This window comes from Boeremia exigua (assembly GCF_020726555.1).
Source record: "Boeremia exigua strain MPI-SDFR-AT-0100 chromosome Unknown C7974scaffold_16, whole genome shotgun sequence".
Taxonomy (NCBI): Eukaryota; Fungi; Ascomycota; class Dothideomycetes; order Pleosporales; family Didymellaceae; genus Boeremia; species Boeremia exigua.
Window position 1 is genome coordinate 996,612 of NW_025763533.1, and position 12,569 is coordinate 1,009,180.

Here is a 12,569-nt window from a genome sequence, read left to right on the forward strand (position 1 = left end):
GTGCCGCATGTCGACGCGTTGCGCTGTTGCGTCTGCCGCGCGCTGTCACGGGCAAACGGCTGACTCGCCCGAATCCTTGTCTCCTTCCGCTTTCAAGCGCCAAGTCAACACCAGCACCGCCTCGCCCCAGAATCCTGAAGCCACATCGCAATCGCGATAGGGGCCGGGTACAAGACAAGGCCGTCGCTGCGAGACCTGCGTGAACACCACGCTCCTCTCTGCACAACATGCCGTGGGACAACACCCCCATCCGCCCGTCGGGCGAGATCCCGACCATCACGAACAACGTCCTGGAGTGGATGATCAACAAGGTCGGCCTCGAGATGACCCCGCGCACCGTCTACACCACCATCTTCGTCACCCTGTCGCCCGCCCTGCTCGTCCTCTTCTTCGCCCTGTTCCAGCGCGACCGCGCGCCCCCGCCCCCGCCAGGATGCACGAGGCTTGGCGTCCCCGGCCGCGGCAACTTCGAAGACCAGTACTCGAAGAAATACGCCAAGGGCGGCGACCCCACGAAAGAGAAGCCCTGGACCGTGAAAGCCCTGTTCGTCTACCCCCTCAAGTCCGCGCGCCCCATCGAGCTCGACAACACTGAAGTCCTGCCCTCCGGCCTGAAATACGACCGCCACTTCGCCCTCGCCCACCGCGTCACCAGCCTGCCCTCGCCCACGGGCAAAGTCACCTCGGAATGGCAGCCCCTCACCGCCGCCAAGTTCCCGCGCATGGCCACCCTCGAGACCGCCCTCTGGATCCCCGATCCCTCCGCGCGCGGCTACGCCCCAGACAGCCCGTGGGTGCGCGCCGGCGGGTGCCTCAGCATCCGGTTTCCGTTCTCCCAGGACACGGATTTCTCGCTCCAGGGGCTGCGCGCCTGGGGCAAGATCCTGGCCGCTCAGCTCGGCGGGCGCCCGGAGCCGATGCTGGAGATCCGCGTCCCGCTCGATCCGCCCGCGGACCGCATCAAGAGCACCGGGTGCGGGACGCAGGAGCTGCGGGTCGGCGCCACGGGCGTGCGTGCGCTGGATCTCGGACCCGAGGTTGACGCCGAGATGCTGGCGCGGCTGAAGTACACGCTGGGCACCACGAACCCGATCAGCTTGTTCCGCGTCCCGACCGCGGGGGTGCGCGATGTGTGTCGGCCTAAGGGCGAGAAGGGCGTGGATTCTGTAAGCCCCCCCCTCCCTCTGTTTACCCCATACCTGACCGCCGTGTCGAACGTCGTGTTGAACGCCGTGCTAACATAACCCAGTACCCACTAACCCTCCTCCCCCTCTCCACCCCCCACGCCCTCGCCGCCGCGCTCCCGCGCTCCCAGGCCATCGAGGAGATGTTCAAGTTCCCGACCATCGACGCGCTCTCCTTCCGCGCAAACATCTACGTCACTGGCCCGCCCGCGTTCGCCGAGGATTCCTGGACGAAGGCGAGGATCGGCGGGGTCGAGGTCGCGGTTGCGTGTCCACGGGAGCGGTGCGAGGAGGATGGGGAGGGCGGGTTTAGGGTTGTTGGGGAGGGGAAACAGGGTGTTGGGGTGTTGGGTGGGGTTGTAAGGGAGGGGCCGATTAAGGTGGGAGATCAGATTGAGGTGTTGGCGACAGGGACGGGGTCGTTTGTGGCTGCGTGATGGGGGGGAGTGGAGTACTCCAAATGAATGCATTTACTGCATGTGGACTGCGGCGTGACTGAGGGCGCGAGTGCTGTGCCAACGACTGGCGCGGCGTGAAGAGGTGCTGTGCTTGAGTAACATGTGCCCTTTGAAAGCATGTGTGCACGCCACTTGTGGGTCTTTCCGCGGCGGAACGCTGGCTGGGCGTTTGTGGAAGGGCAGCGCGCGCGCTCTGGGGTGTGCGCGCGCTGAGGTGGGTGTGGGGGCGAGAAGTAGAAGCTGTAGACGCAGAAGCTGTAGAGGCAGAGAAGCAGTAGAAGCAGAAGCACAGAAGGAGCAGAAGTAGACGCACGGTAGAAGCAGAGAAGCAGAGAAGTAGAAGTAGAGAAGTAGAGAAACACAGGAGTAGAGAAACAACGCAAACCCACAGCAGAACCACAGAGCAGCCATATGTTCAACGGGTTTTGTGTTTCACCACCTACGCAGAGTGAGAGAGAGCGAGAGGGAGAAACCAGAGACCGAGCAGACATGTCCACGATAATGCCTGGTTTTCTTGCATGGCAGGGCGCAGGCGGCGACGCAGAAGGTGTGCTTGGTTGTGTGCCTTGGGGGGGGGGGGGGGGGGGGGTAAATGGCTAGGCGAGGAAGTTTTTGAGCGCGCGGGCAGATGTTTCTGGTGCAATGTCGGGTTTTTGTGGATTCCAGGGCGCAGGACAGATAGATGGGGAAGGGTTGTGTTTGTTTCTGTGCCTGGACGGGGGACATTGCCATGTTTCTATAGGTGTTTAAGCGCATGTCGGGTCTATTGTAGTCTTTTGAGGCTGTGGACGGACACATTTGGACGAATGGATGGCTTTTGCAGGATTTCTGGGCGCAGGATAGATAGATAGGGAGGGGTTGTGTTTGTTTCTTGCCTGGACGGGGGACATAGCCCTAACGAGTGAGGCTTCAAGCGCATGTCAAGCCTATCAAAGTCTTTTAAGGGCGCGGACAGATATATTCAAGAGATAGCTAGCTTTTGCAGAAGTTTAAGGCACAGGACAGACACGCGCGGAAGAATTATATTTGTGTTCGTGCCCAGAGAGGGGACATGGATGTGTTGAGTGTTTCTTTAAGCGCATGTCCTCATTGTCGACGTCTTTTGAGGCTGTGGACAGACACATGACGAGGGACCTCTAGCTTTTGTATAGATTCAAGGCGCCGCAAAAGCCATGGTTGTGCCTGTGCATAAATCGGACATGGCCAGGTGGGAAGAATCTTTGAGTGCAAATCCAACTCATCATAGCATTTCAATGCCGCAGAAGGACACATTTAACTGAACCTCTAGCTTTTGCAGAATTTCAAGGCGCTGTAGAAACCGTGATTGTTTCTACGCCTGAACGGGGGACATCGCCATTTTGTGTGATCCTTTAAGTGCAAACCCAACTCATCGAAGCATTTCAATGCTGTGGACGGCCACATCAGTAGTGACCCCTAGCTTTTGCATGATTTCCGGGCGGAGGGCAGAGCAGGGGACATGGCTTTACTCATTATATCTCTTTGAGTGCAAATCCAACTTATCAAAGCATTTCAATGCCGCCGGTGGCCACATCAGAAGTGACGCATAGCTTTTGCATGATTTCCGGGCGGAGGACAGAGCAGGGGACATGTGTCTTTCGCAAGCGGATTTTTAAGTGCAAAGCCAACTCATCGAAGCATTTCAATGCCGCGGACGGACACATCGGAAGGAAGGCTAGACTGTTGGTTCACTGTAATGGCTGCATTGTGGTGTTTCAAGCGCATAACAGGTCCTGTTTTGCATTGCGAGGACACAGAAGAACATGAAAAATTTGATATCCTCTTTGAAACGGAGGATGGCATGTAGGGTTTGAGGGCATGACCGGGTAGTCGGTTGAGGATTGAGGGCGCAGGCAGACATGAAAGGTCTGCTATTCTGATTAGACATCGCCGTGTTTAGTGAAGCTTTAAGCGCATGGGCAGATATTCAGTCTGTTTTTAGGGCGCGGGCAGACATACGACGATAGTGTTCCATTTTTTAACAGTGTCAAGGTGATTGCTGAGCTTTAAGTGTGTAGGCAGAGTAGTTGGTTTGGGATTGCGAGGGCGCAGACGGACATGCAAATTTTGCTGCTTCCTTTGTGGACGTGTCCTTCCTCAAGGAAGTTTTGAACGCACGGATAGTTGGCAGTTTCCAGGGCGCGGACGGACATTTCAGGTCAGCAACTTTCTTTTTTTAACAGAGGCGAGGTCAGAATGCTGGGCTTTGAGCGTGTGGTCAGGGTAGTTGGTTTAGGATTGAGGATATAGGCAGATATGCGAAGTCCTACTCCTGGACTGGACATGGCCATATCTCATAAGGCTTTGAGCGCCTATCCAATCATTGAGCTTTGTCTAGGGCGCGGACGGACATTTGAGCTTGACAATCTCTTTTTTCAACAGAGGTAAGGTCGAAATGTTAGGCTTTAAGTGTGCGAGCAAAGTACTTGGTTTAAGATTACAAGGGCGCAGACGGACATGAGATTCCGCTACTTTCTTGATTGTACATTGCCCATTGCTGTGAAGTTTTAAGTGCATACTCTCCTATTAATTGGGGTGTTTCCAGGGTGCGGACGGACATGAGATGTTGGTCTCTTATTTTCAACAAGGGCAAGGCCGGGATGCTAGGCTCTAAGTGTGTGGCCAGGTTAATTGATTTCGGACCATGAGGGCGCAGGGCGGACATGCAAACAGTGCTGCTTCCTTGGTGGACATTGGCAAAGAGTTCGGAAGTTTCGAGCGAATACCTTCCGGTCGTTGATCAGAATGTTTCCCGGGCGCGGACAGACGTTAGGTAACTTAATCTCTTATCCAGCATGACGGCTGTGTTGTACGATTTTGAGCGCATATCTAGGTCTCTGAGGTGTTTTGAGAGCGCAGACAGAACATAGCAAATCTTCGTCTATCATTGGATATGGCCGTGCCAGTGTGAAGTTTTCAATGCATAGCCAGTTGGTTGTGGTGTTTCCAGGGCGCAGGCGGACATAAATGTCGTGACGCTTTCTTTCATTCTTTCATTCATTCTTTCTTTCTCTCGAAATTAAATGGAGGTCAGAACTTAGAACTCCGAGCGCATTTCCAGTTGACCAGGCTGTTTGAAGTGCTTTCAGGGCGCACACGGACATAGGAGAATATCGCTCTTTTGTTCGACTAGAGTTTTAGGTTCAGGGCTTGCTGTTTGTTGTTCAATGGGCGCGGACGGACATTTGAGTACTCTGATTTCTTTCTTTTGACGTAGATAATGGGTTTCAAGTGCATAGCCAGGGTAGTTGATTTAGAGCCTTGCGAGCGCACATTGGACATGCATAATCAGCTTCTTTCACCGGACACAGCCATGTTTCATGCAGCTTCTACTGTATCTCCCGTTGTCCTGGCCATTTCAAGAGTGCGGGCAGACATGAGCAGTTTTATTCCAAGCTTGAGTGTGGAAGCAGCATGTTGGTTTGGGAACGCATAGGTCGTTGTTGCAGGCAATTCGAGCGCGCAGACAGAACATATAGGTATAAGATCTGAGTACTTGTTTGGACGTGTACATGGTGGAACGATGGGCTTTGGGTGCATATCTCGTTGATGGGTGTATTCTGAGGGCGGGGGCGGACATGGGAGTGCGCCACAGTGCTTTCTTTCGGCATGGGAGCGCGTCACTCTTTTCTCTTTCGGCATGAAGGGCGGGATGACAAGTTTCGAGCGCATCGTGACTCATGTACTCCATTTCAGAGCGCGGATAGATGTGCGAGATCTTGTTTTCAGCTGGACATGGATCTGGTGTTGTGCAATTTCAAGGGCATGGCTTGAGGATCTGAGGTTTTCGAGGACGCAGAACGGACATGCAAAATCTGCTTCTTTGGTCGGACATCAGTCCCTGGTCATCGAATTTCAAGGGCATGGCTGAAGGTCTGAGTTTTTCGAGCGCGCGGACGGCCATTCGAAACGTCTGCGTAGGTTTCTTTCGTTGCACATGCGGACAGCATGTTGCCTTTTGAGAGCGTGTCGATAGTTGTAGTTGGTTTGAGCGCGCGGACCAATATAGTGATTTGCGTGTTCAGTTAGACGTGGACGCTGGTCATAATCGTTTTGAGCGCGCGGACAGATGTAGTGATTTGCGTGTTCAGTTGGACGTGGCCGGTGGTTATAGGAATTTTCCGGGGCGCGAACAAGTGTATATTTGCTTCTTTGATTGGACATTACCAAGGCCTCGTGAAGTTTTGAGGGCATACTCTGCTATTCTTGCCATTTCAAGAGCGCGGGACAGACGTGTGAGAGGCGTGGTCGCTTTGGTTGGACGCAGCCACACCATTTCGAATTTTCGAGTGCATAGCTTGTACATTTATCCTTTCGAGTACGCGGACATAAGGGGTGGTTTAGGGTTTTGCCAAGCTATAGCATGCTGAATGATTCTGAAGTGCTTGCATGGATGTTGTCAGATTTCAGGGTGCAGACGGACATCGAGTGAGATTCTGTCGTTTTGGACATGCGTTTAGCCTGCGGTTTTGAGCGCATCACTAGGTGTTGTGATTGTTTCAAGCGCGAGGACTGAGGTATCATAGTCGTTCAGGTCTTTTATCAGACATAGCTTTGATGCTTCTTTTCGAGCGCGCAGACAGATGTGCGCAGTCTGAAATTTTGGTTGCATACAGCCATACTGAGTGATTTTGAGTGCTTGCATGGATGTTGTGGGGATTCCGGGTGCGCGGGCGGACATCCGCACGATGAGATGTCCATTTTGGACACGATGGCGGCGCGATGACATTTGAGTGCAAAGACGAATAGAACAGAGGGGTTGGAAAAGGGCTGCAACGATGGAGGATGTAAGATGGAGACAGAGCACCAAACAGTCGGAGTCAGCTTTTCCATTCCATCGCAGACATTCAATGGTTCTTCATTTGCTTCGAACTTTGGGTGCACCAGAGCGTAGATGTATTGGTGGGTTGATGAAGAGGTGAAATATTGAGAAGAAAAGAAGACGGAGAGGACAGAACATAGCCCATTTGCATAGTTCCTTCGTTCCACCACATGCATCAAGTGGTTGCTGGTGTTTTGAGACTTTCAGTGCATAGATAGTGCAGTAGAGCGTAGACGAGTTGGCGACTAGGTGAGTGGGAGGGAGCAAATAGGACATATCAAAGTATGGTGTAGCCTTTCGCTCCAATTCAGACATGTGGTTATATTGATGTCGATTCGAGTGTACAGAAGAACGGAGATTGATGGATGGACGGACGAGCAGGACGGGGAAAAAAGCAAACACAACGCGGAATAGGACTGGATTTTCATCTCGCAGACGTATCCATTCAGTTCCTTTGTTCTGCCACAGGAATCAACGTTCTCTCTATCGTTTTGAGTATACGAACAGCGCAGCATGGCGTTGTAGACTGGCAGTTGCATAGATAAACAAAAAAGACACAGGGCCAGAACATCAAGCAACATCCGATAGTCTTTTCGTTCCACCACAGGCATACAAATCCACTGTGAATGATTTGGGACTTTGAGTTCACTGATAACGCAGCAGAGCGAGAATTGAATGATAATTAGTGGGCAGGACGGAGAACAGGACATAAAAGAGCAGTGTGCGATTCTTCGTTCCAAACCAGACATGAAATTTGTTGGATACTGTTTAGGGTGCACCGAAAGTACAGCAGCGATGGATTTATGGTGGTGGATGGGTTCATAGATTGAAGGCTTTCTCAGGGAAGGAAGGAGAAGACAGAACAGAACATAGTCGCGGACTAGTTGCAGTTAGGTGTCCGTTGCACCACAGACATGAGCGCAACATGCCGTCACATGGATGAAAGAGCATGGGGGATTGCAGGAGAAGGCAGGACATAGAAGCCAGCCTCTTGGCTTTAGTATTCTGATACTGACATGAGCACAGCGTGCGGTCTTTGCAGGAAGGAGAAGGAAGAGATCATCAGGTGGTGAATGCTACATTTCATCTCGGATGGGCATTCGACTTCTTTATTCGACCACGAACATAAAAAGAGTCCGTGCATGCTTTGAGGCTATGAGTGCCACGATAGTGAACTACAACGTAGATAGATCGATAGATCGGTAAATGGGCAAGAGGAGAACGGAGAAAGTAGAGAAGCCAGAATATGGGTCAAATAGCGTTGAGGTTCTCGTTTCGCCACAGACATGTCCAGGCGTTGTTTTCTCTTGAGTGCATGACCATTGCAGTAGATCTTTCATGATTTGGTCGATGGTGCGGAGAAGATAGATATAAAACAGATAGAGGAGGCTAAAATTTCATCTCGCATATCAATTCATTCAGCTTCTTTGTTCCTCCGCAGACATGAGAAGGTGAGCCAGTGTTTTGAGAACGTCGGTGCACCGACAGTGCAGTGTAGATAGGTTGATGTATCGGGGATACTAAACTTACATAGTCATATAACACTTTTATAAGTTAAGCTCATCTAGTGTTTGAAAAACCTTGATTGCAGACGGGGATGCAACTAAGCCTCGCCGTCAATCAAGGAATGTGTCGCCATGATCAACGGCAAGCCCTGCCTCAGGTATCTTTTTGATCGAGTCCAGCCCACTTCAAAGACAGTGCCCACAGTTTGCGCTCCCTCGTCTCATCCCTAGTATGGGGCGCCCAACCTGGCAACGCAAAAGGCTGATCAGGGGTCCACGGTTGTCCGATCTGCACATCGTCTAGATACTCTCCGCCACGCCCCTCTAAGCACCGAGCCACCGCACCCCAGACTGTTGTAGCAGCACCTTGCTCCGGTGATTTCAGACTTTCGTCGAAACCGTTTTGACTTCGAAGATGGGCGACATCTTCAGAATTCATCGCGTTCCAAAGCGGGGGTAACGACACCACCTGGATGAACAGAGAACGCATGCAAATTTTCTGAGCCGTAAGTTCGCTCAATCTCATTCGCCATCCATATGTTACAGGTCTTGCTGCTCCCATAAGCTCTCCACTTGTCGTAGCAGCCAGTGAGGTTGATGTTATCGAGATCTGGTTGGCCGCGGCGGTGCCCGAGCGATGAGACATTGATAACGCGCGAGCCAAACTCCGGGGTGGCTGAGGCGATAAGGAGGGGCTTCAGGAGATAAAAGAGGAGGAAATGAGATAAGTGGTTGGTTTGAAATTGTGACTCGAAGCCATCTTCAGTGATCACCTCAGGGGTAGCCATTATGCCCGCGTTGTTGATGAGTATGTTCAGCGATTTTGACTGTTTGAGAAAGTGGTCTGCGCACGATCGAACGCTGTTGAGTGAAGTATGGTCCATTTGCAAGAGGTGCACTCGAGGTGAGTCGGCAATTGCGCCAAGGGCTTCTCGTGCGCGCGTGAGATTTCGGGCGGTAAGATAGAGAGTGGCCCCCGTTGAGAGCATTGCTCGCGCAGTCTCCACACCAAGACCTGCAGAGCACCCAGTGATGAGGACTACCTTGTCCTCGAACTTGCCCTCAAGGGCTTCATCCTTGATGACTTGCAGCGCAGTCGGACGTTGGTCGCCTGGGCCATGGAGTGTCTGGTGAGCAGCAGCATACCTGTGAGTCATGTTGGGTGCAGTGAATCTTTCCAGGAGATAGCCTAGCAGTAGTAAAAGGCAGACGAACAGGTGTGTATGTGGTCAGATGAAGAGTTTGATGGGCCAAAGAGGGTTATACTGTATACTCAAACCGCCTATTAGCGTACCGGGAGTGCAGGCACGCTAATGCAGTTAGATGACCGTGCATGGTCACGGTAAGAAGGCCAAGCACACACGCGGCGGCCGAAGAGCTTCCAGCTAAGCTTTTGTCGTAGCACTGTTGGAACGTCTTTCCTCCGCCCGGCCAAATTAGCGCGTAATCCAGTTGCGTTAGCCATGACGCAGCTGGAGCGGCATCCGAGTTATTATAATATCGTTTATAGGACTGCAGCAGAGAAGGCCGAGACGTCTTAGTGCAACCTTATCGACCCAGAATTCATCGGAATTCTTAACCAATTTTAGCTTTTCAAAACGGCTTGACTAGATAGGTACATATACAGGGCACTGAACGTTAGGCACGGTAGGTCAGACGCCGACTGACTAAAATTTGCATGACGATCCGCGAAGCCACAGTGGGCGGGTCGGCCCAGAGACTTTACTAATCAAGACTTTGCTGGAATGCCCCCGAAGCTAAATGAGCAGAGCGCTAATGTGATGGCTGAGGCCCGGTGCAGCTGTGGAAGCAGAACTGACCCATGTCCGCGTATCTCTAGCCAAACAGCAGTGACGATGCGCCCGCACTCTCGGGGCCTGAGCGTGTTCGCTAGTGTGTTGCTTATACGTCACTTTGGAAATTAGACGGTGAGCGTGGTTGACTACCAACAGCCATGACCTCGTCCGGATGCCAGACATGTGATTCGAACACAGTATACATCACAATCCCTTTGCTAATTAGATGACCTCAAGGAGAGGCACTGCAATCAGCAGCTACAAAGCCGAAACAAGTAGCTCGGCCTCTCTGTAAAAGTTGCGGACCATGAGAACAGGGTTTACAAATTCAGCGGTGTTTGGATTGAAATACCAAGAATGCAATCGTCGATAGCGCCCCTTCGCTCCCCAGTCTTTACTTTCCGCTCAGAACGGGATAGCCTGTTTTGCAGCATACGGTTCCTCTAACCAGTCGGTCTCCTCCGTTGTGAGCTCAACCTGTAGCGACGCTAAAGCTTGATCGATCCTTTCCTTCGTCTCCAGACCACATATAGGCATGCAGCCTTTAGAGATCAGCCATGCCTGAGCTATTTGCGCCATAGCCACCCCTTTCTTTTCCGCCAGTTCCTCAACACGTCCTACAATGGCCTGGTCCGACGCATTGTCTCCGCTTCGAAAAAGCATTCGAAGGAAGGGATCCTTCTGTTCTCGTGGATCACTGCGATCTGTCCAGGGATGCGTAAGGACGCCCGCTGCCAGCGGAGACCAAGGTAACAAGCCCACGCCTGTGGCATTGCAGTAAGCATTCATCTCCCGCTCTTCTTCACGGTAGAGAAGGTTGTATAAGCCTTGCATGGATATGAATTGATGCCAGCCATTTCTGCTCGCAACATTCTGTAGCATTTGGAATTCCCATGCGGCCATCTGCGTCAACTGTTAGCTTGGATGTATTCGTAGATCATGAGAAAGCACCTACCGAACTAGCACCAATGTATCGAACTTTGCCACTCTCGATGACATCGTGTAGTGCTTTCATAATCTCTTCTGGTGGCACGTCGCGATCCATTCGGTGGATCTGCAACACATCGATGTAGGTCCCAAGACGTTCAATGCTGTGGTCGACTGCTTCCAGAATGTGCTTCCTAGACAGTCCGACTTGGTTGACACGCGGACCGTCATTGCTTGTCAAGGTCGCAGGGTCAATAGCTCCTTTGCCCTCATCGACAAACTGGAAACATTTTGACATAATGACGAGCTTGGAGCGGGGAATCTCGTAGTGTCGAATAGCCTCACCGAGAATTTCTTCCGCTCTGCCATTGGAGTAAGTATCAGCAACGTCCCACGTGTTGATACCCCGGTCGAATGCATGCTTGAGGATTGGCAAGGCTTCGTCTTTGTCGAGAAGCCAAGGCTGCCAATTCTTGTCGCCAAAGCTCATGCAGCCCAGGATAATCTGAGAAACCTTCAGACCCGAATTGCCAACTCTGATGATATGTTAGTATAGAGTGGGCCAAGTTCCATCTTTGCCTACCGGACATATCTCATAGGTGACGCCATGTTACAACTCCGCGGGTAAAATTACTTGCAGCGACGGATGAGCTTCTGAATAACAAAGAATTAAGGAGTGTTCAGTTTAAGACAGAAGCCAGTCCCTTTAGATACTTCTGCTCTTAAGACCGATAACAATTTCAAGCTAACACTAGAATTCCTTAGATGTAAATAGCTAAAGCGGCTAGTGCCAAAAGCTACCGGAAAAGGTCCGCTGCTAGTGTAGGCTGATGACACTGCATTAGCTTACCAGTTAACTACACTGGCGTGCCAAGCCAAGAATGGGTCGCGCATTTGACCCGTTAGCTACGCATGCGGGGTCAAAGGAATCAAGAGGAAATGGCTCACTGCGTAAACCCTAGCACCGCATCTGCCTGTGTCATCAAGCTGCATGAGCATGGCCATTCTCGTAAACCTTACGCTTTTTGTGCAGATGCAGACTTCGAGGGCGCAAAAGGACAAAAGGATAGGAGAGAGAAGATCAGGAGCATCTCCGAGATAGAGACTCCACTCTGAAGACATAGCATGTCGCTTTCATTCCCGACTTTTGATAAAGTAGAATGCCATTACACAAAAGAAGGAGAAGACAGGACACTTTTGAAGTTGAGACTCCTTCTTCATCTCACATATGATACCGGTGGTGCGGTTTCGTCGCAGACATCGATGCTCATGAAGGTTTTTCTCCGGTACGTCGATGACCAGAGCAGGATGGGTCGGAACATCACGGAGAACAGGAAGAAGGTAGAGCATAACCCAGATCAAGACTCCGTTCTCCTCCGACATGGTCATTCATGTCTTGAGTTTCGGCGCAGAGACGATGCCTCTAAGCAGCCTTTGGAGCGTACAGACGGCATAGATCAGGACAGAGAACATATCATGAATGCTGGTAGAGTAAAATACAGGCAGAGAGTGAGGTAGTATAGTGTGTCCGCGCGAGGGTTTCGTTTGGGCATGGATATAGAGTTCTGGTAGATATAGGTGCAGAGAAGGCACACATATGAGCGAATATTTTCCACTTTTCGAGGGCAAAGACAGACATTTCGAGGGCGCAGACAGACATTTCGAGATAGTCATGATTCATTTGCTTGGAGCATGCGTATTCAACGGTCTCGTGCTGTCATCAAAAGCCACGACTCAGTACTATCGATATTTCGAGGGCGCAGACAGACATGGAAAGGTAGCATGATCTTTTGAGGTGCATGTGAACATGATGTTAGTGTTTCAAGGGCGCGAACAGGCATGATAGAGTAGTTGAGCAG

General features: G+C 51.6%; 3 protein-coding genes across 3 annotated transcripts; 1 reads left to right on the forward strand and 2 right to left on the reverse strand.

Annotated features, from left to right (window-relative positions):
• Positions 1–299: 299 nt before the first annotated feature.
• Positions 300–1,621, forward strand: C7974DRAFT_323392 (MOSC domain-containing protein; the record flags this gene model as incomplete). Its single annotated transcript, XM_046138894.1, has 2 exons — positions 300–1,166; positions 1,250–1,621. 2 exons carry the CDS (start codon positions 300–302, stop codon positions 1,619–1,621), a joined length of 1,239 nt encoding a protein of 412 aa, XP_045991186.1.
• Positions 1,622–7,770: 6,149 nt separating this feature from the next.
• C7974DRAFT_407144 (uncharacterized protein) lies at positions 7,771–9,230 on the reverse strand. The gene is made up of 2 exons (XM_046143205.1): positions 8,454–9,230; positions 7,771–8,413 (listed from the first exon to the last, which is right to left on the reverse strand). Exons 1-2 carry the CDS (start codon positions 9,142–9,144, stop codon positions 8,142–8,144), a joined length of 963 nt encoding a protein of 320 aa, XP_045991187.1. The 5' UTR covers positions 9,145–9,230; the 3' UTR covers positions 7,771–8,141.
• Positions 9,231–9,994: 764 nt separating this feature from the next.
• C7974DRAFT_347503 (NADP-dependent oxidoreductase domain-containing protein) lies at positions 9,995–11,387 on the reverse strand. The gene is made up of 3 exons (XM_046139399.1): positions 11,294–11,387; positions 10,739–11,246; positions 9,995–10,686 (listed from the first exon to the last, which is right to left on the reverse strand). The coding sequence occupies exons 1-3, from the start codon at positions 11,317–11,319 to the stop codon at positions 10,189–10,191; spliced, it is 1,032 nt and encodes a 343-aa protein (XP_045991188.1). The 5' UTR covers positions 11,320–11,387; the 3' UTR covers positions 9,995–10,188.
• Between the last annotated feature and the right edge of the window lie 1,182 nt (positions 11,388–12,569).